This window comes from Lissotriton vulgaris, chromosome 7 (assembly GCF_964263255.1).
Source record: "Lissotriton vulgaris chromosome 7, aLisVul1.2, whole genome shotgun sequence".
NCBI lineage: Eukaryota > Metazoa > Chordata > Amphibia > Caudata > Salamandridae > Lissotriton > Lissotriton vulgaris.
The window spans coordinates 1,720,731,444-1,720,758,199 of NC_141695.1; the positions used below are offsets into that span (position 1 = coordinate 1,720,731,444).

General features: G+C 45.9%; 1 protein-coding gene across 3 annotated transcripts in view; it reads right to left on the minus strand.

Moving 5' to 3' along the window:
- The window catches only part of ATN1 (atrophin 1), a 220,025-nt gene that overhangs the window by 133,245 nt on the left and 60,024 nt on the right, over positions 1 to 26,756 (minus strand). For all 3 annotated transcript variants that reach the window (XR_015297639.1, XR_015297640.1, XM_086932919.1), the window contains exon 3: positions 24,415 to 24,552. Coding sequence is in view for 1 of the 3 variants with exons in the window: in XM_086932919.1 (XP_086789045.1) it covers positions 24,415 to 24,552 (138 nt within the window). In the remaining 2 variants the exon portion in view is untranslated. The remainder of the gene's footprint in view (positions 1 to 24,414; positions 24,553 to 26,756) is intronic.

A 26,756-nucleotide genomic window follows, 5' to 3' on the forward strand; every position in this document is an offset into this window, starting at 1 on the left:
AGCCAAGATATCCTCGGCTTGCCTTCCAGGAGGATAGGCCTAAAGCTGCACCATGTCTATAACAGCTCCGATGGAAAGAAGCGCCTGAGAGGGAACCATGTGTGACTTTGGCACATTGATAGCGAACCCCAACAAATGCAGGAGGTTAGCCATATCTATAGGTGGGAGACGACAGCCTGTGGCGAGCCTGCTTTCAACAGCTAGTCGTTGCGATAGAAGAAGACTGGTACCCCTGACCTCCGCAGAAGAGCTGCAACCACCACCATCACCTTGGTGAACACCTGAGGGGCACTGGTAAGGCCAAAAGGGAGCACAGCGAACTGAAAATGCTCATGGCCCACCGAAAAACGTAGATGTTTGATGCTGCCATTGTTGTGAGGGTGTGTGTGCTTGGCTTGCGCCCTGAAACCCATTATGTGAAGTTGTATTTGTATTTTGTATTTATTTATTTGTAAAGCGCTAACATTTCATCCTGAAAGGACATCACGGCGCTGAAGAAAGTTGCAAGTGATTTGACATCAGCTCTGATTGAAGATTATTGATCTAGCCTGGGAAAAAGGAATGTTTTCAGTTGTTTCTTAAATGAGACAAAGCAGTCATTTGTTCTAATTTTAGGGGGTAGCTCGTTCCACTTTGTTGCCGCAATGTGAGAGAAGGCCCGCTCTCCCATCCTGACAGTACGAGCTCGGGTGATAACTGCTCTTCCTAACGTCATAGATCGTAGGTGTCTAGAGGGTTTATGAAATCTGACCCTGTCGTGTAGGATGGTGGGGCCTGAGCCGTGGAGTACCTTATGAGAAATACACAACAGCTTAAAAATGGCTCGTTGCCGCATTGGGAGCCAATGAAGCTCACGCATGCAACTTTTAGCTGAATCATATTTTCTTTTATTGCAGATGGCTTTGGCAGCGGCATTCTGAACCAACTGTAATTTAGAAAAGAGATAATCTGCCATGCCTACAAACAGAGAGTTACCGTAGTCCAGCCTACTCATCAGTAGTGACTGGACTAAGGTTTTCCTGCAATCCGTTGGCACCCAGGGGAAGACACGTCTAAGCAACTTCAAAAGTCCAAAGCTCCTTCCACAAGTTATAGAAACATGGGATTTCATGGATAAGTCCCTATCCAGTGTTATTCCTAAGTTTTTTGCTTTAGCAGTGGGATTGGGAGGCAAACCCAAGTCACTTGGCCACCAGCTGTTGTCCCAGGCCTGTGTACCTCTGCCGAACAGTAGGATTTCGGATTTGTCGGCGTTTAGTCTAAGACAGTGGTCCTGCATCCAAGTTGCCAATTCAGTCAAACAGTTCGTCAATCTAGTTTTGGAGTCATCATTTCCATCAATGGTGACCATCAGCTGAGTGTCATCAGCATAGGAGCACATTTCGACACCCCACTTTTTGCCAATGGTTGCCAGCGAGGAGACGAATACATTAAACAAAGTTGGGCTCAATGACGCCCCCTGGGGAACTCCGTATTTTATGAGTCGTGGAGGGGATGTGTAGTCACCCAAGCGTACTGATTGGGTTCGATCCGCTAGGAACGATTGTAGCCATCCTAATGCTTTGCCCAGTATTCCTTTCTCTGCCAGGATGTTCAATAGTTGATTGTGGGGTACAGTATCAAAAGCCGCTGATAGATCAAGGAGTATCAGTGCGACTGTTCTACCCTGATCCACCTTGGTTCTGATACTGTCTGTCACCGCTAAGAGTGTAGTTTCGGTGCTGTTGTTTGTCCGGAACCCTGTCTGTGAATCATCCAGCAGACCATTTGCTTCCAAAAATGTGGAAAGACTTCTGTTGACTAGCTTCTCCAGAACCTTTGATAAGTAAGGTAGCTGGGATATTGGTCTGTAATTGGCCGGATTATTTACGTCTGCTCCCGCCTTCTTTACTAAAGGGGTGACTAGGGCCTGTTTCCATGAATTTGGAAATTCAGCAGAACTAAGGGAGAGATTGAGTACTCTAGTAACTACTGGACATATTACAGGGGTTACCTGGGAGAAAATGTGATGTGGACAAGGGTCAAGTGGAGAACCCGACTTGACCTCAAGCATGACCTTTTCTACCTCCTCTTCTGAAAAAGGGCCGAAACCGTGGCAGCTGGTATGTGCAACGGTTGGTACATCCTGTTCATTGATTTCGGTCAGGTGATTTGGAAAGGAGGCATAGATGGTATCAATTTTTTCACAGAAAAAGTCATTGAGCTTATTACAGTTTTCCTGTGAGGGGGTAAGATGTAGGGAGAGATTGGTTGGGTTGCATAGTTCTTTGACGATTTTAAAAAGTTCTTTTGAGGAATTTTTATTCTCAGATATTCTACGTGTGAAGTATTCCTTTTTCGCCTTTCTGATTGCCCTGTGATAGAGTGTTTGAGCTTTCCTGAAGTTATCTTTGGTCTCATCTGTTTTGGATATTCTCCATTTATGCTCAAAAAAAGTGCAATTTCTTTTTAGAAGTTTAAGCTCAGGTCCGTACCATCTCTCTGATTTTTTGTTGCCTGGTGTATGACGAGATTGGGTGGTCGAACAATGTTCAAGAGCATTTTTAATATTTTTGTGAAGGAGATCTATCTCCTCATGGATATTGGTGCTTGTGCAAGAGGGGTGTGAGAAATGATTTCTAAATTTATCAATTGTGAAAGATTTCCAATTTCTCGTGCTTACTGTAAATACACTGTGTTTTTTGGTCTGGGGGATAGGAAGATTGATACGAAAGGTAATCAAGTAATGATCAGTCCATAACAGTGGTATTAAAGGGTCGATGTCTATAGATTCAATATTAGAGAATATCAAATCTAATGTGTGTCCTGCAATATGAGTTGGTTGATGGACTCTCTGAGATAATTGCAGGATAGCCATGTCTTCCACTAGTAGATTCGTCAGGGAGCTACTACTGTTGTCCAGATGTATATTAAAATCTCCAAGCAGGAGGATATTCTTATTCTTCAAACAGACAGGCATGATTTGTGTAAGTAGTTGTGTACTAAAGTTTAAAGTGCAACCTGGGGGATTATAGATTAAAAAGCCTCCGAATAGTACATTGGTGTTCATGGACACAGTAAATGCCAGGACTTCATATTTTTCAGCCGGCACGATACTCTCTTGCCTGCATGAGAGGTGGTCTCTGAACAATAGAGCTACACCACCACCCTTTTTATCGACTCTATTAACATTCAATATATTATAGTCTGGGGGAAGGGCTGTGACTATATCAGGGATATTGTGGTCATCTAGCCAAGTTTCCGATAAACACAATAGATCGGGTTGATGTTCATTAAGAAGATCCCAAAAATAGGTGGAGTGTTTGGGTAATGATCTTGCGTTCGTGTAGATGCATTTAAGGGGAACTGTAGGTAAATTTAGTTTCACGGGAATCAGCGTGGGGGTGCTTTCCCATCTACAATTGTAACAGCTAAATGGGCCGTAAGTGTCCATCGGACCCATGTGAGCGCAGTCAGATGTATTTATGGCCGTCGTACCAACCAGATCCAGCAAATCGCGGCGTGTATAAGTAAAGTTCCCGCTAGAGTCCGGCATCTTACTCATAATTTGGGCAGGGGTCATGGCCCCTGTCCCCGGTCGGCCGCGGACGGGCGCAGACGGGCTTGGCTTAGGCGCGGCTTCGGCGCGCGTCCGGCAAGTTGTGCTTGACAAACGTCTTCTGCCTGCCGCTCTTCGGACCAATGTTGACCCTCTCCGGAGTTCTCCCCTAAATTACAGGGCTACCATTGATTTAGCAGTTTTTATTATCCTTCTTCAGTTGTTGAAGGGTTTCATCCACTGTACTTAATATTAACAGTTGTTTCCCATTGCAAGGCGTGTTGATAATATTTGCCTGTACTTCTGACTTGAAACCTGACACCCATAGCATTGTATGACGGCTTAGTGTTGTTTCGGCCATCATTTATCTACTTACAGTGTCTGCTGTGTCTAGTGCAGATTTCAAGCAAGTTTTTGCAATGTTTTCCCCCCCTCTTCTGCCAGGGAAACTGACATCTTATGATATTGTTCTGGCAGGTGCTTCATCACTTCCACCATCTCATCCCGGTGTTGGTATGATTATCTGCTTTTGAGTTGACTTTGCGCCTTCAGATTGCTGAACCGCTCTCAAAGTTTCTCCCCACCATATCCGTCTTTTTGCTTTCTTTATCCAGTGGTTGTCTGGAAGTCAATGGTAGGTTTGCTCTTTTCCTGGCTGTAGTAGCAATGATGGAGTCAGCAAGGGCAGTTCATGTTATAAATAGATGGTCTTTGAAAGAGTGCCTGTACTTTTTCTCTGCTCTCTGTGCTACTGCCCTGCAAGTTGCAGGTTCCTTAAAGGCTTTCCTACCTTGATGCACAATGCTTAGTAGCATTGGTAGGAACTGGTTTCTAGTTTGAGAAGGCAGCAATGTCTCCAGGAGGAAGCACAATTGTATTTTCTCCTCCTCTAGTTGCATTCCACATTTATCAGCAGCTTTTTTTTACTAAAAGTCCATACATTGCAATATTATTCGGAGGCGAATACATCGATGAATAAGCCTCAAACCCCGCCTTGGGGGAATCCGTTAGCGTCTTGCCACCGAGTCTCCATATATTGTGATCCATCTATCTCCTGAAACATACCCATCGCCATTTTATGAGGATCATATTCATCAAAGAAGTCTTCCTGTTTTTCTTCCTCCTGTGGCTCTGGTGTCATAGCAGGGTTATGTTATTCTACGTCTTTGTCAGTTGGCTCTTTCTCATTGAATTTTTTGAAGGGATCCGAAATTCACGAACGGATTCACCAAACTCCCTTTTTTTCTCTACCAATTTCGGCTTTGCGGTGTCTCTACTTCCGCTTGATTTAGGCGGATCGGTCTTTGGCATGGTCATCGATTTACTCTTTGACGTTGAGGCTTCCTTCACCAGGGTATCATTCATCCCTTTTTTGGCACCTCTGACCTCGTTCATCTTTTGACATCAAAACCCTTCGACTTCGATTGTCTTTCGACATCATCTTTTCGGGCGTTTCAAAAGTAAGACATACGGGAAGTTAGCTATTTTTTAAAAAAATATCTTTTTATTGACAATTTTTACATAATAAATGCATTCCCACCCTCCCCGCCCCCCCTTTCCCTGACCAAGAACATGTCAAAAATAGATAAATAAGCAACTTATTATATACATTGGTTGGTTAGCTAGAGGTTGTGACTCAGTGGCTCCCCTGCGTCGCATTTCCATCCGGCGACCCAAGGAGTCGAATAGGTGGTTTAATGACCACCTAAAAGAACTAAAACTGTCCGTTCGACAGGCAGAGAGGCACTGGAGAAAAAATTACTGTCCCTCACTCAAAACCCTTTATCTTACATCACTTGCCGATTACAAGACTGCAATCCTCGCCGCCAAAACCTCTTATTTTTCAACAAAAATAATATCAGCCGAAAATAAACCCAGGGAGATCTTCGGTATAGTGCAGGACCTGGCCTACTCCGACAGAGCTTCACCTCAAATCCCCCCATCCCAGCCTCTATGCAACCAACTAAATGCTTACTTTCTCGACAAGATCGCTACCATTAAGGCCAACATCCCCCCCCCTCGTCTGCCTTTGTTGACCCTTCTCCTCCTACTATTCAAAATCTTCTTACCTCCATCCCTCCCCTCACTGAGGAGGTATTCCTGGAGATACTCCCCAAAGTAAAGTCAGGTTCTCCGGCAGACATCTGTCCGGCGCGAATCCTGCAACAAATTTACTCCTCTTGTCCTGAACCCCCCATTACCTTCCTTAACAGCTCCCTAGCGCAGAGAGTAGTGACCCCTGCGCTCAAATCAGCCACCATAGTGCCCATTTTAAAGAAGCCTGGCGCCGATCCATCCATCTCAGCCAACTACCGCCCCATTTCCCTGCTGCCCTACCTGGGCAAGGTGCTGGAGCGCTATCTCACCGCGGTATTCAGTGCCCACGTAGAGGCCAATGGGGGACTGGCTTCCCGCCAGGCTGGCTTTCGACCAAGGCACTCGACTGAATCAGTCATGGTATCAGTCCTGGACAACCTCAGGAAGGGTATGGATCATAACAAACACCAGGCGCTGGTACTCCTCGATCTCTCCGCCGCATTTGACACGGTGGACCATACCATCTTACTGTCCCGTGTCAAGGCGGCTGGAATTGAGGGATCAGCCCTGGTGTGGCTTTCCTCCTTCCTGAGGGACCGCACTCAGGCGGTCCGGCTAGGAGACTTCACAACCACCCCACTCCCAGTCACGTGTGGTGTTCCCCAGGGCTCTTCCTTGTCTCCCCTACTATTCAACCTTTATATCTTTCCCCTCATTTTCGCTCTTCAGCAGCTGGAGGTCACCGTGTACAATTACGCGGATGACCTCCAGCTCATCTTTGACTTATCTTCCTCTCCCCTCTCTGTCTCTAGCTTCCAGTACACCATGACATTCATCAGGGACTGGATGAACCACAACCATCTCAAGTTGAACCCGGATAAAACAGAGTTGGTTCTTACCGGGGGTTCTTCCAGTCCCTGGAACTCTCTCTTCTGGCCCTCCTCCCTTGGTCCCGCCCCCACTCCTTCTACCACGGTCAAAACACTGGGGGTCAAAATGAATAATCAGCTCACCCTTCACTCTCAAATCAGCTCTGTAGTCTCCTCCTGCTTCCTCACCCTCCGAACTATCCGCACTGTCGCTCGTTTCTTTTCCCCCCAGGCACTCAAAATGATCATGGCCACATTAGTGATATCACGGCTGGACTATGCCAACGCCCTCTACTATGGCATACCAGCATACAGCCTGAGGAGGCTCCAGATGGTCCAAAACCAAGCTGCCCGGTTGGTCTTTGGTCTCCTACGCTACCACCACTCCACACCCCTCCTCAGGGAGCTCCACTGGCTTCCTGTCAAGGAACGTTCCCTGTTTAAAACCGCCTGCATGGTTTTCCAGGCCCGTCAAGGCACTGCCCCTGCCTTTATTTCTTCATTAATAAAAGAATACGTTCCCCCCAGAGAGCTTCGTTCCTCCTCCAAGTTTCTCCTTCAAATCCCACGTTTCAGACGTAAAAGGTGGGGTGGGACCAATTTTTCTACCTTGGCCCCCACTTTCTGGAACTCCCTCCCAGACCACCTTCGTGCGGCTACCCATTATGTATCCTTCCGCAAGGAACTAAAAACGTTTCTTTTTAAACAGGCCTTCCCTGTGTAACCTCCCTTCCCGGCTCTACCACCGGTTCCTACTTTGTCTCAGTTGCCAATACCCTCCACTAGCGCCAAGAAACCGTTCGTGCACGCTGCGCTTTATAAATGTTTTAAATTAGAAATTAAAAATTAATCCAGTATAGTGTACTTTACCATAAGGATACAAAGAAATATAAATGAAAATAATACTATATACACAAAATACAATCATGTATGTCTCTGGATCCACAATAACATTGGTGACCAAATCCGCATGCCCATCAATCTTTTTTTAGCGCCTTTGTTTTTATAAATTGCAACTTCCAGGCTACATGTGGCTAATAGCCTAGCCCTCCATTGTTGAAATGCAGGTGGATCAGGATCTAACCAGGCTGAGGCAATAGTAAGTCAAAGTATTGCCATGGCCACAAATATCAACCCCTGAGTGTTTGTCTGCAATTCACGATTTGCTACCCCCAGCATGATTTCCTCAGTTGAGATTTCTATTCTTGTTTGACAAACTTCTGATAGAAATTCCGAGATATCATTAATCAGGTTTGTAAGCGCGTTACATGTGACAAATATATGTATAATATCGGCCCCATATAGTGCACAACGAGGACATGTTGTTTCCTTCCCTGTTCCCCATTTAGCGATTTTCTTAGGGGTGTAATATAGGAAGAAGAAGGTTTTATAAAATGGTGCCTGTAGCTTTATCGACATTAGTGAATTTAGAGCTAAGTCATATGCTATACGGGGGATATTAGAAGGTACTCCCAGTTGGTCCTGCCAAATTGCGCATTGTTTATCCATATCATCTGGGGCCATTAAATTCAATGTTTCATAGATTTCCCTAATCCTGGGAGTCGTTTTTTTACATAAATTATCAATCAATTGATTGTTCAGGAAGTTCTCCCGCCCACCAGTTTTCTTTGTTAGGAAGTCTCTGACCTGCAAAAACTTTAAAAAATCCCTATGGCTAATATTATATTCCTCATGCAGATCCTCAAATATCTTAAGACAGCCTTGTTTATAAAAGCAGCCCAGTTGAACCATCCCTGTCGAGACCCATCTGTTTATACACCTATCATGAAATATTAGAAGCAGATCATTATTACTGTTCATTGGTGTGTAAAATGAAAATCGCCCAAGCCCCAACATCTTGCGAATGCTGCTCCATGCTTTATAAGCCCCTATAATAGTCTTAAACTTGACTTTCTTAAAATAATTATCGTTTGTATGTCGCCAGAAGCAACCGGCACAATCTTCTCCTAGTATGAGTTCTTGAGGGGACGGAATCTCTTGATTAATACTATCATTCAAAATCAAATTGGCGCAATATTTTAGGACGGTGGCCCAATAATACAATTTGAAATTCGGTAGGGATAAACCTCCCTTTTCCTTCGGTAGTACCAATCGTTTAAGAGCCCGTCGGGGTTTCTTATATCCCCAAATAAAACTGGAGAGCATAGAGTCGATAATCCTTAAGATTTTGGGGGAGAATTCAAGGCAAATAGTCCTAAAGAAATATAGAAATCGGGGGGAAAAAAAGCATCTTAATCAAATTACAACGGCCCCCTGTAGTCAGATGTAAATTATCCAATCGGACCATCTCCTTCTTGGTTCTAGAAATCAATGGTTTTAGGTTAATATCAACAATGTTTTGTATTTTGGCACTTATTGTAACCCCTAGGTATACGGCCTCCTCAGTTACTCTTGAATCCCCATCACAATCTTGTTCTTTAGCACAATCTGGGTTTTGTTAGAATTCAGTTTATATCCAGATACCAATCCAAAAAGGTGTGCTTCCTTTTCTATCACCGGCATGGCTATATTGGGGTCTCTAGTGACAAGCGCGATATCATCGGTGTATGCCAAGGTTTTGGTATTATGACTACGTATTTGGATTGGTGATATAAATACACAATTGTCCAACCATCGAATAAATGGATCGATATATATTGCAAATAAAAGAGGTGAGCAGGGGCATCCCTGCCTAGTTCCTCTCGTGATCGCAAAGTTCTCTGACAGGAGCCCATTGACTAATACTCTAGCACTCGGTTTATTATATAGTCCTTGAGTAGCCATAATAAATTTGTCGTTAATTGCACTATAAGACATTGCAGTCCATAAAAATCTCCAGGAGACCCTATCAAACGCTTTCTCTGCGTCAAGGAGTATAAGCGCCATAGGGTCTCCTGTGGACTCTGTATAGTCAAACAACAAGATCACCCGTTGAACATGGTCAGTTGTTGACCTTCCTGGTATAAATCCATGTTGATGTTTAGATACTATTTTATTTATTATTGGTGCCAATCTGGCCGCCAGGAGTTTCGAGTAGATTTTTGAGTCCCCATTAATTAGAGTAATTAGTCGATATGAACCTAAATCAAGCGGATTTTTTTTTTCAGGAAGACCACAATCTTAGCTTCTGACCAGGAAGGGGGGGGGGTACCTCCCTGAAATATGTGGGCAAACAAAACCATCATTATTATTTTTAATTGATCAGCAAATTTCAGATAGAACTCAGATGGTATCCCGTCCAGTCCTGCCGCTTTCCCACTTTTTAATGCTTTTAAAAATAGCAGGATCTCATCCCAGTTAGGTAATTCATCCAGCATGTCCTGGTCCTTCTTCTCAAATCTAGGACCTCGATTTACATCTAATTAAAGATCTGGACCCCCCCAATCCACTTATAGGTTCTGTATAGAGATCTTGATAGAATCTCTGAAATGCGGCCCTTACTTCATCTGGTTCTGATTTTAGGCCTAGTCTGGGGTCTTGAATTTCTCTAATAGTACTTGCTGAAGCCTCTTCTCTAATGCGCACCGCTAGCTGATGCCCAACCAGTGCGCTCAGCTCATATACCTTGTGCTTACTTACTGATGCTTTAATGATGGCTTTTTCTACTATTATTTCTGTGATAAGATTTCTTGCAACGGCTACCTGAGATAATGCACTGTCTAGCCCCTGGCCTTGTTGAGCTGCAGCGATCAGATCTTCTTCGGCTTTACCCAAGTTATAATGTAGTGCAGCTAGGTGGGATTTCCCTTCCTTGTTAGACCTGAGAGAGAATTGTAATGTCTTACCTCTTATACCCGCTTTAAGGGCATCCCATACGATTACTACAGATGTACTTCCAAGATTATCTGCAATAAAGCCCGGAATCCACCCCTTCATGTGTTCGCAATACTTTTCATTCATTAACAGAGCCCTTTCAAACGTCCAGCTCTTAATTGGATGATTATTCGGAGTGTATGATAGCTTTAAGATTAACGGGTTATGATCTGATAATAGGCGTGGTAATTTATCTATCATACATACACTTTTCAGTGAATTTGATATAAGCATGTAATCAAGTCTTGCATGTTGCGAATGTAGATATGAATAGAATGTGAAACCAGGATCTCCCCAGTGATTATGTTGCCACCCATCTATTAGGCTATGTACCATACATAAGTCTTTTAGAGCCCGAAAAACTCTAGGTTTCCTACCATGATATTTAAATTCCGGACCCGTGGTCCAGCCCCGGGGAGATGTAGGTTAAAATACCCACACACTATAAGGGGTAGAGGCCAATGAGCGAGCTCGTTGGAAACCTTTATTAGCATCTCTGGTTCATCAAAGACACTCCCATATATAGTGCAAATTGTTATTTTATTTCGACCCTTATTGTACTTGCATTCGGCGATTGCCCATCTACCGAATTTATCGGAAAGTACTCTATCAAATTGGAGCCCCCCACCTTTTGCTAAGATTGCCACCCCCTTAGTTCGGACTCCCTGTGTAGAAGCAGTGATGAGGTTATACCCCAGTGATTTCAATAAGTAGTGCTGAGAACCTTCGATATGAGTTTGTTGTATGCAGGCGATATTAGCCTCCATTAGTTGTAATCCTACCGCCACCTTCTGTCTTTTTTTGATATCATTGAGTCCGCAAATGTTTAATGAAACAATTTTTAACTTAGCCATAATAAAACAAGAATTATTGCCATCAGCCTAGCGTCATATCCATGTCTTTGTTTCCTAGTCATTGCACGATTGTCTGTGACTACAATAATACCGTTTTTTTTACCCTTCATGTGATTGACATTCCTAGGTCCTATGCTCCCTCCCCCTTCTCCCACGTCCAACCCTTGGTTCCCCCCCACCATCCTCGTCCCTTACCATCCCATGAGGCATCCTAGGTCCCGGGTCCTAGGTGCGGGCGCCCGTATGGTCAGATCGCCAGAGCGCACCCCGCGTCCTTGACAGATTTATAAGAAATGAAATTAACCACAACCTTTATACATGTACAGCATTTGTTTCAGCATATGAATTTTAAACTTAAACTCATGATATGCTCCACTGTGCTTATCCCTTCTAGTAATCCCCAATGCATTCCCAAAATGTTTAATTTTCTTCTACTGCTTCTTTATAGGTTATTTAGTTATTTCCCAGAATTTCGGGTCTCCATCTCTGAAATTTCTCTTAAGTATTCTTCGGCTTGTATTGCACTTGTAAAGCTTCTAGTTGAACCTTTAAATATAATTTTCAACCGTGCCGGATTCTGTAGAAATACCTTAGCACCAATTTTTTCGAATGGTGCGAATAATTGACGCATTTTCCACCTTCGCTCTACGGTGGTATGCGCAAAATCTGGCCTGACAAAAAATGTAAACCCTTTGTGTTCCCTTTGGCTTGTGGGTCTTGCAAGATCATAGATTGCTTCCCTAAGAAGAAAGTTCCCAAAGTAAATCAGCATAGCCCTCGGATATTGGCGTGTTTTGTGAGAATGTTTCGATAGAGTCAAAGGAAAGCGATGGACACACTGAATCTCTCTGTCCATATCCCAGGCCTCCAATTTCGGGAATGCTGATTTGATTGGAGTAATCATTGACCCTCTAGCATAATTTCCTTCAAAATTTTCTGGGATACCAAGAAACCTTAGATTGTTCCGTCTGGATCTGTTCCCGTGATCCTCGACTTTCGCCATAAGATCTTTGATTATTCCATCATGTTCTTTTTCTGTCTTTTGTAGTTTGATGACGTCTGTTTCCAGGTTTTCAGTGCGAGTTTCTACTGTGGCCATTCTCTCCAAAATCTCAGTACAAATGTTATCGACTTTTTTAACTGCGTTTTGCAATTTGTCAATGGCAGCATGGTTCCTTTGGCTATCTTTTTTGACATCCTTATGAAAGTTCTTTATTGAGCTCAGAACATCACTTAGAGAGGGCTCGCCTGTCAATCCAGATCCGCAGCCGTTTCCCATTCTTTTTTGGCCTCCTTCTTCTATCTCGGCTGAGCTGCGTTTCTGACGTGGTGTTTCTCCCATTGATTTTACGATCAGGCTTTTTCGAGGAGGATTTGTTCTAGTTTTGCATGATCCGTATTAGTGCCTGGGTCTGTTGTCTCTTTGTTGATGAGGTTACATTCTTTTTTGCTTCTTATCCTCTTTTTTTCCCCTCGTTTTTTTCTTGGATTTGTTTCACAAATCTTTCTCGAATCATGTGAACCAGATATCTCCGAAGATAAGGTCTCCATTTGTAAACCTGGACTAGCTTTACTTGTGTCACTTAGTTCACTTGACTCGCTTGATATGGACATCCCTGTTTGATATATATCTGAGTCAGAATCTTCCTCGGAGTATGATTTATTTTCTAGATGTAGATCTTGCCCCTGTGGAAACATCTTACTTTGATCCGATTGCTCCCTTTGATTAGTCATCATTGTTTTTATTTTTATGGGTGCCCTAGACCCTTCAATGCTCCCACTTGGAGCTACGATCTGGTTGGCGATATTCGCATCTCGGATGTCGTTTTCCTCTCCTTCGATGTTCTCTAGGGGCACACCAGGGCTATCTACACAAGTTCCGCTCATTTTGCTTGGATGTTTGATCTGTAATTTTTCATTCTTTAGGGCGTTAGTCGCGCCATCCTTATGTAGGGGACTGAAGATATTAGAGATTCTAGGCTGAGAAGTAGTCGAAGAGCCTGGATTTTTTGCGTTAACCTTTACATTTTTTATTGTCTGTAGCCTCTGAGCTTTCTTGGCCATTAGCTCCAATTTGGCATCTTCCTCGATATCCCTCCCCTTCTCTTTCTCCTTCTCGGGTTCTTTCTCTTTCTCTTTTATTTTTCGTTTTGCTTTCTCCTTCTCCAGTTTTTTCTGTATTTTTCTCCGCATTTGTACTTTTAAATTTCCCAATCTCATGAAGTTCATTTCTTTCTAAATCCTTTTCCTTTGGACCCTCTAGTTTCAGGGCCTCTCTGCCTCTCGTTAGTTATTTGTGAAACATGAACCGTTTCCATTTCCACATTGTGTGGGAGTGGATAGTTTTCCGAATCCTGAGTGTTTTCTGAATGTTCCAGTATTTCTTGGGGTATTTCTAGGGGTTGTTCCTGGGCCTCGCATGTTCTTTGCTGGGCCATAACTTCCCCTTCCACCTCTCCTCCATCGAGTTCCGAATTGCTCAGCACAGTTGTTCGCCTTCCTATTCCGATATCTCAGCTATCATCGGCAGCAGCATCTCTTTTTTCTCTTCTCTCCATGTCCTGTTTTTGGCTGAAAATCTGATGTTTTCCTCTTAAGTACTTTAGGAGCTGTGTCTGTACCTGTAATTGCCACCAGAATTGGAGTTGTGCTGGTTTTCTTTTGACTTCCCTGCTTTTCTTTTCAATACGCCAATTGATTTGCCTCCCTGGTGTTATCTGTGTTATCTGTGGAGCTTTAATTGGCTTACTGGTAGTCCAAGCGCCTCTTTTGCAAGTACTGTGTTGCCGATCTATTTTTGAGACATATATTATCCCTGATATTCCAATATCAATACAAAGCACGGCTGTACCTGACATCAATTTACTTTCACAGTTTTTTCTGGTCTCTCTGAGGCTCTCCTTAAGGTCCGATCGCCCCCGGCACAGCGAGATACAAAAGTTTTGTTTAAGCTGCATTCGTCGTCTTTTCTTTTCCGGTTATAAGCTTTTATAAGCTTTCACTGCCGCCTTCTGGTTACTTCTCTCAGCGTTGAATCGTACGTCTCTTCGTTACCTCGGCAACGAGAGACGCAAGCTACGCAATGCGCGCGGCATTTACTGCACCCGACCTGTGTGTGCAGATGACGCCCAATGCTGCCGGTGCCGGAGATCGAGCAAAGCGCTCCAGTAATCGGAGGTCGCCCGATAAACGGTAGGAGTGCAGCGCGAGTGCAGCGCGAAAGGAAGTGAGGTTTTGCCAATTAACAGAGAAGGCCGAGAGCGGTACAAGCGGTAAAATCAGGCAAGGAGGTTCATAATTGTTCGTATAGTCTTCCGTAGCGTTTTTTTTGTTGGCCCTTACTCACAACTAGGTTCTATTCTCTGCTCTATTCTCTACTCCCCAATTTAATACTCATAGCTCACGATTCATAACTCGGGGGACTCGAGGACCTCGACCTGGTTCGACCTGGTTCCTTACAAACGTAGAATGCAACCCACATTCCGTTCCCCGAAGTTTTCTGCACACAGCGCACAATCTGCATATTTTGGTAAAGTCGCAAAGCCAGGGCTTAACCTGAAGTCTCCTAATGCCATGGCTAAACTTTACCACTGGACCACGTCTAGTGGTGGCGGTTGGGTGTGTGTCCACCCAACTTGTTGGGTGTCCTTGCGAAGGTATTTTGCTAATAGCTACTGACTACTTTCATTGAACCAGTTTCTAAGCACTGTTAGCGTTTACTGATAAGAGAGTTATTCATTCAATTCAAGTTACACCCTTTGTATATTTAACTCAACAAAGGGCTGGTAGAGGAATAACTCCAATACAGCATAACGAATAGTTTCTTACCTGTCGGTGTAGTTTTGCAGCTTGATGATCTTTCTGGATTCACTATGCTGTGCATATTCCGCGGTCTTGTGGTTGGGTCCGGATTCGTAGTCTTTTCTTTTTTTTTTTTTTTTCGTCGCCCAGGTGGGCGTCGGCGTCACCCCTTTCTGGGTGTATTTCCGGTGACGTCGGCATGCTTCCTGCGGAAGCTCCCACCGTTGGGCGCCATCTTCGGATTCTTTTTTTCCGTGTTTCTTTCGTCTCCGAAGTGATGGCAATGCTCTATGTAGGTGAAACTTCTTTTAACCGCTTTGTATATAAAGTCATTTCTCTTTTTTTTTTTTTTTTTTTTTTTTTTGACCACCTCTTTCTCTCTCCAGCCTCATCTTTCTGGCGGAGGTGGGTGGGTTCGCTAGTGAATCCAGAAAGATCATCAAGCTGCAAAACTACACCGACAGGTAAGAAACTATTTGTTTTGCAGCGTGAATCTTTCTGGATTCACTATGCTGTGCATAGATTTTGTAGCGGTTTCTCATTTCTGTGGCGGCTGGGTGGAAGATGAGCTTTGGTTCTTGAATATGTGCTGGAGCAACTTTTGTCCAACTTGTGCTTCTTTGTTCATTTGAACATCAACGCAGTAGTGCTTCGTGAATGTGTGCACCGAAGCCCATGTTGCCGCCAGGCATGTCTTGTATGGGTGTATTAGCCAGGAAGGCTATTGTCGCACCCTTTTTCCTAGTGGAGTAGGCACGTGGTCCCTCTGCTAGTTCTTGCCCTGCCCGCTTGTGGCAGAGTTGGATTGTTTGCGCGATCCATCGTGCAATAGTGTTCTTTGTTACAGCCTTACCCATGAAACTGTTGGCGAATGACACGAAGAACTGCTTTGTCTTCCTGTGTCCTTTTGTCCTCTCGATATAGTGCATGACCGCCCTTCTGGCGTCTAGGGTGTGAAGGGCTCGCTCTGCGCTATTTGTTGGTTTTTGGAAAAAACTCGGAATCTGTATGGACTGGTTCATATGGAATCTGGACACCACCTTTGGCAAGAAGTGTGGGTCAGTCCTCATCACAACCCTGTCATTGTGTATTTGTATGTATGGTTCCTGCAGGGTTAGCGCTTGAAGCTCGCTCACTCGTCGTAGGGACGTTATTGCAACCAAGAAAGCTGTCTTCATGGTCAGCATTTCTAGTGAGGCCTTGTGGAGCGGTTCAAAAGGCTCCTTCATGAGTTCCGTCAGGACTATGTTCAAGTTCCATGCAGGTGGTGGCACCCGCTTGGGTGGTGCGATCCTCTTCGCTCCTTCCAGGAATCTCTTCACAACCTGTGACGTGAAGAAGCTCCTGCCCATCTCACCCCTTGTATAGGCGACTATCGCTGCCAAGTGGACTCTTAAGGAAGACGAGCTGAGTTTTTTCTCCAGTAAGTGCGTGAGGTACTTTAGCACTGTGGAGTAGTCCTTCATTTTTTTGTGAAGTCTTTCCTTCCTGCACCATATTGTGAATCTCTTCCACTTTGCCCCGTAGCACTTCCGTGTGCTGGGCCTTCGTGCCTCCCGAAGGACCCTGAGGGTGCTCTCAGGCAGTCTCAAGTGAGCGAATTCTATGTCCTCAGGAGCCACGCCACCAGGCTCAGGCTCTCTGGGTGCAGTACCTCTCCGCTGTGCATGGAGAGCAGGTCTTTTCTTCTGCCGAATCTGTGGGGTGCACTCTGTGCCATCTCCATGATCTGCGAGTAACATGTCTGTCTGGCCCACTGTGGTGCGACCAGTATCAGGGTCATGTTGCTCGCTCTGCACTTGCTCAGTACTCTGTGTATCAGTGGTATCGGGGGAAAAGCGTAAGCAAATGTCCCGCACCAATCTATCCATAGGGCATTCCCAAGGGACCCCTCTTCGGGTTGTCTGGATGCGAAGTTTTGGCATTTTGCATTCTAGCGTGTTTTGATATTTGATATTTGAAGGGGTATTTATAAAGCGCGGCGTTCGCTCCGGAGGGAGCATCATGGCGCTGAAAGTCCTGAATGCCCGGTCGAATAGTGGCGTGAGAGAGGCTAGATGGCGGCTTTGGTCCAGTCGTCGGGAAGGTTAAAAATCCACGAACAGGTCCACTGATGGCGTTCCCCACCTGTTGAACAACCACCTTGTCTCCTGAGCATTGAGCCCCCACTCGTGGGATGCCGATGTCTGTCTGCTCAGCCAGTCTGCCTGAATGTTCTCCTTCCCTGGTAGGTGTATGGCTAGCAGGTCTATCTGGAGAGGGATGGCCCATCTCCATATCTCCTGTGCCAGCGTTGAAAGCGTTGTTGACTGTGTTCCACCCTGCTTGTTGATGTAGAACATCGCCGTGGTGTTGTCTGTCTGCAGCATTTGGCATTCTGGCGTGTAGCAAACAGGTCCACTGATGGCGTTCCCCACTTGTCGAACAACCACTTCGTCTCCTGGGTATTGAGCTCCCACTCGTGGGATGTCGATGTCTGTCTGCTCAGCCAGTCTGCCTGAATGTTCTCCTTCCCTGGTAGGTGTATGGCCAGTAGGTCTATCCTGAGGGGGGTGGCCCATCTCCATATCTCCTGCGCCAGTGTCGAAAGCATTGTTGACGGTGTCCCACCCTGCTTGTTGATGTAGAACATCGCTGTGGTGTTGTCTGTCTGCAGCAACACCCTATGCTTGTACAGTCTTGTTTGGAAGGCTTTCAATGCAAGGAAGATTGTTTTCAATTCCAGATAATTGATGTGCTTTGACGCATCTGCTGGTGTCCACAGACCCCTGACTTTGAGCTCTTCCATGTGAGCGCCCCATCCCATCAGGGATGCGTCTGTGGTGATGGTCACTGTTGGTGTTGGGGGTGTGAGAGGTTTTCCCTTTGCTATGTTCTCCATGGTCCACCATGTCATTTCCTTCTGCACTGCGTGCGTCACCACCACTAGATCCTCCCAACTCCCTGAAGCTTGTGACCATTGTTCCTGGAGCCATTCTTGGATGAGTCTCATGTGAAGTCGTACGTTTGGTACCAGGTGGATGCATGATGCCATCATCCCCAAGATCTTGCTCGCAGTCCTCACTGTCCGAGCTTGTCCCTTCCGGTAGAGGCGAGCTTCCCTCACCAGGGCCTCTGCTCTTTTGTTGCTGGGGAACACTCTGCCCTGCAAGGTGTTGATCTGTGCCCCCAAGAAGATCTTCACTTGTTCCGGCTCCATTGATGATTTTTTCCAATGGATGGAGAACCCCAGGTTTATTAGCGTTCTCGTCACTGTATGTGCATCTTTCTTGCATTTCTGGTACGAGTTTGCTTTCACTAGCCAGTCGTCCAGGTAAGGATATACTTGTATTCCCTTCCTTCGTAGGTGCGCTGCGACTGTCGCGAGGCACTTTGTGAAGACCCTCGGTGCTGATTTTAGACCGAAGGCTAGAGTTGTGAATTGGTAGTGGCTGTCTCCGACCGTGAACCTGAGCATATGTTTGTGCCTTACGTTCATTGGTATGTGCAGGTAGGCGTCCTTGAGGTCTATCGTGACCATTAAGTCCCCAATCTGCAATTGCGGTAGCACCTCCTGAAGGTCATTTTGAATTTTTGTGTTCTTATGAATGTGTTCAGGAACCTCAGGTCCAGAATGGGTCTCATTGTCTCGTCGACCTTTGGCACGAGGAAATACGTTGAGTATATTCCCTTGTTTCTTTCTTTGAAGGGAACCCGTTCTATGGCCTCCTTTTGAAGGAGCTCTCTCGCTTCTTCCTGAAGCCGCTGTAGCTGTTCGTTTGTTAGTGGCTTTCGCTTTGGTCTACTGCTTGTTGGTCTCCCTTCCAACTCTAAGCAGTACCCGTATTGGATGATGTTTAGAATCCATTTGTCTGATGTGATCTCTCTCCATTCCTGGAGATAGAGTCTTAATCTTCCACCCACTGGTGTTACGTGGTGGTAGTTGTCCATTGTGACCTGACCCCTTTGTACGTGCTGCCCCCCGGGATCCTTTCTGTGGGCGGGCACACGGGTGTCTCTGAAGTCATTTAGAGGCGGGCTGCTGGCCCCCTCTTTTATGCTGTCCACGTCCATTTCCTCTCCCTCGAAAGGACTGGCCCCTAGACTGGTACTGCCAGGACTGCTTCTGTTGACTCTGTTGCGCCTGCGAGTCAGCCTGGTGCGTCTGTTGGAAAGCCTGGTGTGAAGTACCTGGCTGGTTTCCACCTCTTCCGCCGGGCCTCCGTAACTGGGTGCCCCTTTTGCTGCCTCTGAACTGCAAGGCTCCCATGGATCGTGCCGTTTCATTGTCTTTCTTTAGTTGACTGAGTTTCTCGTCAACTGTTGTCCCGAACAGCTTCTCGCCGTTGAACGGGGTGTTCAAGATGCTGTGTTGCACTTCAGGCTTAAAGCCCGAGATTCTGAGCCATGCGTGTCTTCTTTCCGTGACACCCATCATCATGAGCCTGCTGGAGGTGTCTGCACCATCAAGGGCCGTCTTGAGGCAACAATTTGCCGCATTCTTCCCGTCTTCCACCAGTTTCTCGGCCTTCTGCCTGGCCTCCTGGGGTAGGTCTTTCACCAGTTTTCCTAGCTCCTCCATGATCTGGTACATGTGCCTGTTTATGAGAGCATTGGAATTAGCCATGCGCCATTGGGTCGCGGCATTCCGTTCGATCCTTCTGCCCACTAAGTCCATCCTTTTGCTCTCCTTATCGGGAGGAGGTCCAGAAGTGGTGGCCACGTTAGCCCTCTTCCTTGCTGTGGCTGAGATGATGGAGTCAGCTGAGACCACGCCTCGAATGTAGGCTGGGTCCTTCGATGAATGTTTGTACTTTTTTTCGGTTCTGGGAGTGACTGCCTTGCATGTTGCGGGCTCCCTGAATGCTTCCATCCCCTGCGCCAAGAAGCTGTCGAGCATAGGTAGATACTGGCTCCTTGTTTGCGTGGGGAGTAATGTCTCGAGGAGAAAATCTGCTTTCTGCTTCTCCTCGTCGAGCTTGAGCTTGAAAGCTGTTGCCGCCGACCTTATCACCGAGTTGTAAGCTCCGATGTCGTCTGGCGGCGATGGCCTCGAGGGGTATGTGTCGACCGCCTCTTCTGGGCTTTCGGTGTCGACATCCAAGTAATCCTCCTCCTGCGGGTCAGAGGTGGCCGACTCGGCGTCCAACCTGCTGTCCTCTTCCTCCTCATAGCTGTAAGCCTCGTAGGGATTCTCGTCCTCTTCCTGGTCGTCGACCATTTCGGTGCCAGGCTCATGTTCCTCGACCTGTTCCTCTTCCTCCTCGACCATTTCCTGCATGGGTGGCTTGGTCTTGTGGGGAATCGTGAAGGCTCTCATCTTGACGTCGAAATCCTTTTTCCGCTGCAAGATGTTTTCCATTTCGGCTTCTAGCCGCCGTTTTTTCTTTTCCATCTCGGCAGCGTTGTCCGCGCCGGATTGTTCGGCCGCTCTCTTCGGCGCCTGGCTCGGCTGCGAGAGCTTCGGCGTCGAGGCCTAGGACGTCGAACTGAGTTTCGGGTCCCTGTACGGCGTCGAAGCTTTAGGGTCTCTCTCCCTCGACGTCGATCGGTCCTTTTCGGGGACGATCTTCGGCGACTTCTGCTGCTCAGCAGCTCTCGGCGCCAGGGACTCCTTCTCAGAGGATCCGCTGGGCCTGTGGGTAGCCGCGGACGTGAGGTGTCTCTGCGTCGGCGCTTTCGGGGCCTTGCCCTCGTTTTTTCGAGACTCGGAGTCTCTCGTGCTCTTGGGGAACGACGAGTCTCCTACCTTATCAGATGTCTTCTTGTAATCGGTCTCTACGACCGTGTAGCTGTCGTCTTCGGCGGCAACGTTGTCCTCTTCCTCCGAGGACATCCCCAGCTCGTACAGCGATGGCGTCGGGCCTTTTCCTTTGAGGGTGGCGTGCGCTACCCTCAGGCTCTTCCTTACACGAAGGGTCTTCGGGGCGAAGACGGAGCAGGCGTTGCAGTCTTCGCTTCGGTGTTCTACCTGTAGGCAAAGGTTGCAAACCGGGTGCTGGTCTTTCTGCGCGAACTTGTGGTGGCAGTTAGGGCAGAACTTGAACAGTGTGTTGTCCATCATCGAGTGTTTAGGCCTCCCTGGCCACGCGAACGTCGACGATCGTCGGAGTCCTCGATGAATTCTCCTTCCTTTCGCCGGGCAGTGTTCGGCGAAGTCTTTCGTAGTCTTCTTCCTTCGATATCTTCTCCAATTTCAATCTTTTCCTAGTACTTTCTCCAAAAATGTCTGGAGCCCAACGGGAACGATCCAGACCCGACCGCGGAAAAAAGAATCTGAAGATGGCGCCCAAGGGTGGGAGCTTCCGCAGGAAGCATGTCGACGTCACCGGAAATACACCCAGGAAGGGGTGACGCCGACGCCCACCTGGGCGACGAAGAAAAAAAAAAAGAAAAGACTACGAATCCGGACCCAACCACAAGACCGCGGAATATGCACAGCATAGTGAATCCAGAAAGATTCACGCTGCAAAACACATTATTGTCAAATCTAATTCTTTTCTAGACACTGAAGCCATTATTTAGATAAGGGGAGTACGGGATGAAACCCTCAACTAACTCAATGACTCACAGTCAATTTCATGTACATGCTTCCCTCCTACTAAGCCCACATCACCCCATGACCCAGACCCTTCTGACATCAATGAGGTCCTTGATCATACCACAGACTATACTTTTTGACCACTGTGAAAATCTTTGAGAGTACCTAGGCTCTAAATCAGAGGTGTTCAATCTGTGGGGAACGGCCCCCAGGGGGGCGGTGGAGTCAAGGGAAGAGGGTGCACATTCCTCAGCCTCTTCAGGTGAAGTGTGTTTTAGGGGCTCCCCTGTGCTGTAAAACCGAAGGTTGGCAGGCAGCTAAACACGCCTTTCTGCCAGTGTGCCGCTTACAGGAAAGAATTGCAAATATGCACAACAACTCAATCAACAAATGTGAATGGAAATCTGCATATGTAAAGGATGCTTGGGAGCTGGTACTGGCTTTAATTGATTGAATCACTAGAAGCTTCTTTTTGAGTGGTAGAGCAAAGAGTTAACAACTGAGCTGTGAAGTGTGTGCTTTTAATTGTCATTGTATTACATAGCACTTACTATCCACGAGGAGGTGTTGAGAACAGTTATGTAAACAAAACAAAAAAAAGCATTACGTACGGTATGGGTATTACTAAAATCTATATTTTGGAAGAACCATTTTATGGAAAAACATTTTCTCATTTTGTAGCAGTCTATCTTATACTGTGTGTAATGTAAGTAAAAAATAATGACTTGCATATTCACAGTGCTTTCTGTCACAGGCTGGGACCTCATAGTACTAAAAATACACAGGTCAATATTCCTCACTGTACCAACAAATATTTAATTCTCTAGCTCTGTGGTTGCACCCAGGCCACTGCAGTGCATAAACTAATAAAGGTTTAATAATTTACTACATTGCAATTTCTACTGAGTAACAACTTTTTATATATATATGTATTTTTCATTTATTTTATCTGTAGCTACCTGACGGTAAAAGACCTAATAAATTAACAGAATATTTTGTTTTTAGCCACATATTTGACCTTGCCCCATGTCCAGACTCTCAAAATCCCCCAGCCCCTCCAAGCATGACTGGAGTTAACAACAGAAGCAAACTAATATAATCAGGAGTCTGTTTTTGCTACAAAAGAAGCTTCAGTTTTCATAATGTTAAAAATAAAAACCTTATTAGAAAGAAACAGTATGATAGAAGATTACAGGACCACTTTTTCCCCTGGAATAAAAGAAAGCATCCTACTTGGACCCTGCAGTTCATCATTCATGATTATAAATGGCATGTTTTAACTATGAAGAGTGGTATTCAGCAACCTCCAGTTCCATGCAGCTGTAAAAGCCAAGCCAACAACATCCCATGAAATATAGTAGGGTTCTCCTCGGATATCTTGCAATAAAGTTGCAGTCCATGCATTACAGCCATTATACACAGGACCACTGGCATTATGTGATTGTTTGGCTGCTGCAATTTTAACATAATTATAGATTTGCCACATAATCCATCATCTGCTGCATTATCTGCTGATTTTAACCCCATTTTTCCCTCATAACTCTAACGGTTCAAAAGTTACGAAAAAGCAGCAACATATGTTGTTGCGCTATAGAAGGCCCTTTGAAAGCTGGACGGGTCACCTTTTCGTTGCTTATTGCTAAATTTGGGTGTTAAATTGGTACTGAGGTATAACCACAGATTGACCGTTTCTCTGGAGAACAACAGGCACGTTAGTTCACAAAGGTGTTATTATCTGAACACATGTTATCAAATTATGTTTTGTGACAAATAAAGGACCATTGTGCGCTTTTAGGTAATTCATTGGAGACTTTTTTTTTTATCTCTTGGTAAGCCTCTGACACCGAACCACAGTCACCCACACACTTTTAGTTTGGTAAACACTATTTAATATTATTTCCCCCCACTGTAAAATGTATTTGATGTGGAAATTGGGGGTGTTTATGGATGTCTCTAGTTGTCAATGATGACGAGTACCAGGTTCTAGAAATTTTTGCCAGAAGTGGTCCTTACACCTAAAAAATGTTGTTGGGGTGGGACTCAGCATCAACAAGTTTGAAGACCTCTGCTCTAGATGGAAATAGCATTTTATCTGAAGATTGCCAAAGGAACCACTAATGTGATGTATACACTGCCCAGCTAAACATGAACTTAATCCACAGACTATAAAGGAAATTTTTATTTCACTAAGACAGTGTGGAAGTAAATACAATATTTATCAAAAGTGTATAAGTGAAAGGTTGTTTTGACCTTCATACTGCAGGTAAGAATGGAATGTATGACGTTACAACGAATTCCGTTGCAGCGCATGCCTTTACCACGCATGCGTTACAACGGAATTAGTTTTCCACGCTTAACCTTTACCTCGAATATTCCTTTACCACACATACATTTACACCGTTTTTTGTTGTAAATGTATGCATGGTGAGGGCATACTCTTGATAAAGGTTAAAACTTCCACTTACATTCCCCCAGCCTCACTCCTTTTATTTACCCTTAACCCTTAATATATATATATATGTATTTTTCTAAAATACCCCTTACCTTTTAACTCGCCTTCCATCCATCTTCTCTGGTTACGTCGGTCGTACGTCGTTAAGAGGAAGCGGAAGTTACTTTCAGTTTCCTCCCTAACGACGTTGATTGCTTCAGCTTCGGTTTCGGCTTTTTCTTCGGCTCCTCAGGTTAGTTTTGTTTTTTGGGGGGGAGACCCCCCCAGCCCCCCTTTTTATCCCAGACCTTTATTTTTTTTTATGGGGGAGACCCCCCAAACCCCCCTTCGTTTTTCTTTTCATTTACCACACATGCCTTTACTACGTATTTCGTAGTAAAGGTATGCGTGGTAAACCCTTTCGTTGTAACCACGCATGCGTTGTAGTGCATGCGTGGTAAATGATTTCGTGGAAACGGCTTTGTTGTAGAGGCCGTTTCCCGTAAGAATGTACTCAATCCCTTCCTTAGGGCAGAACACCCCGTCCCTACCTTGTTGCTCTGTCTGTTCTTCTCAGCTTTACTGTCGCTGCTCGATGTGCTGATGGCTCCAGGTGAGGCCCGCCCCCTTGATCGCCGTTCCTCTCTTGGTCCAGGGCTTTCCTTCTTCCTCCCACTCCTCATCGACATCTCAAGTTGGATGAAATGAAGAAATTTGATATTAAACAACTTTCCTCACATTTATAATTAATTAGATGCCTACCTGTCTGGTTTTCTGGCTCCTTTATGCCACTTGTGAAATTAGGTACTTGTCGTTAGTTATCAACCTTTTCTTTAACTTGTACCGTTAGTTACCTTTTATTTACACCCTTGTGTCATCAGTTATCTGTACTCATATTTGTCTTGTTAGTTACCCATATTTCTTCACTTTTTGTTACTTCCCTTTTCATCCTACTTGGATCTTTAAGTACCTCCTTTCCCTCTCACCCTTGCTAGTTACCTTCCACTCCTCATGTGTTTTGTTAGTGACCATCCTTTCCTCATACTTGTGTCTTTAGTTACCTCTTTGCTCACCCTTATTTCATCAATCACCTTCCTTTCCTCATACTGGTCTCATTAGTTACCACCCTTTGTTCACCCTCCTCTCAACCACTTACCACTTTTCTTACATATTGTGTCATTAGTTACATCACTTTGTGCACATTAGGATCATAAGGTACCCATCTTCCTAACCCGTTTCACAAGATTAACCCATTTCCTCATACAGATTTTCAGTTACTTCATGTTCCTGAGGTCGGTCCATAGTTCTCACTTTTCCAACACTTACATTGTCAAGTGGATCACTTTGCTCGCTATTTCTTTTGTTATTTCACTTTGCTCACACTTGGGATTGGTTACCTCAATTTTGCCTACACTTGTGGTATTAGTTACCTCTGGTTGAGGAAGGAAGAGGGATATGCTGTCGACCCAATCCTGGTTCGTAAGATACCACTGCAGTTGGCGTGCAGTGCCCTCCAAGATCTGAACACAATCGACAGGTTCCTCTGAAGTTGTGCCCACCGGAACTTCAGGTCCTACTGCAGAGCCCGCATATGCCATCTGGCATGATCCACCAGCAGGATGCAGGAGGCCATCAGGTCCAGTTGCCGGAGGGTCATCCTGACCGAAACCCGGGATAGAGGCTGAAAGATCAGAATCATAGCCCGAATATCCCGGACTCACTGTTCAGGAGGATAGACCAGAAACTGCATTGTGTCCAGAACCGCTGCGATGAAGAGGAGCTTCTGAGAAGGAGTCAGGTGTGACTTCGGCACATTGATTAAGAACCCCAGCGAAGGTCGGCCGTAGTCTGGAGGTGGGAAACGACTGCTTGGGGCGAGCCTGTCTTTAACAACCAGTCGTCGAGATAGGGAAAGACTGGAACCCCTGATCTGCGCAGATGAGCTGCAACCACCGCCATCACTTCCGTGAACACCCGAGGGGCGCTGGTAAGGCCAAAGGGGAGCACAGTAAACTGAAAGTGCTCGCGGCCTAACGTGAACCGGAGGTAACGAGGGTGGGCTGGCAGGTCGGGGATGTGAAAATAAGCGTCCTGGAAGTCCAATGCTACCATCCAGTCTCTAAGATCAAGGGCAGACAGGACCTGAGCCAGAGCCAACCTTTTGAACTTCTCCTTCCGGAGGAAGCGATTGACGTCCAAGAAAGGAGGCAGGCCCTTGTCCTTGGGCACCACAAAGTAGTGGGAATAGCAACCACAACCTACTTCTGGGGCAGGAACTCGTTCGATGGCGCCCTTGGCTAAGAGAGCAGTAACTTCCTGTTGGAGAAGGGCCAGATGATCCCCAGACATTTGATGGTACTGAAGTGGCATGGCAGGGGGAGTAGTCTCGATGGGGAGGGAGTAGCCCCTATGGACTATATGCAAAACACACTTGTCTGACGTGATGATGGCGAATTCTGCCACCCACTGGCGTGTAATGGGTCTGAAAGGTCAGACTAGGAGGGTTTGGAGGCTGCTGCAGATAGGGGGTGGGTGGACTGGCCCGTCCTCTGGCCCCCAGAACAATGGCGGTAGTTCCCACGTCCCCTGCCACGCTACGACTGAACCGCTTGAGCCAGCCTGTGGCCCTGGAAGAAACTTGGTGGGGCACCCCTTCCGTAGCCACGAACGGGCGAAAAGCAGGCAATGCAGGGCGTGTGGTGGAGAGGCCCAAGGACTTGGCCGTGGCCCGAGAGTCCTTGAAATGCTTTAGTGCACTGTCTGCCTTGTTGCCGAACAGGCGACAGCCATCAAAAGGCATGTCCATCAGGGTATTCTGGACCTCCCCAGAGAAACCAGTCGACCTCAGCCAGGCATAGCGTAGAAGGGCTACAGACGTTAAAATCATTCTACC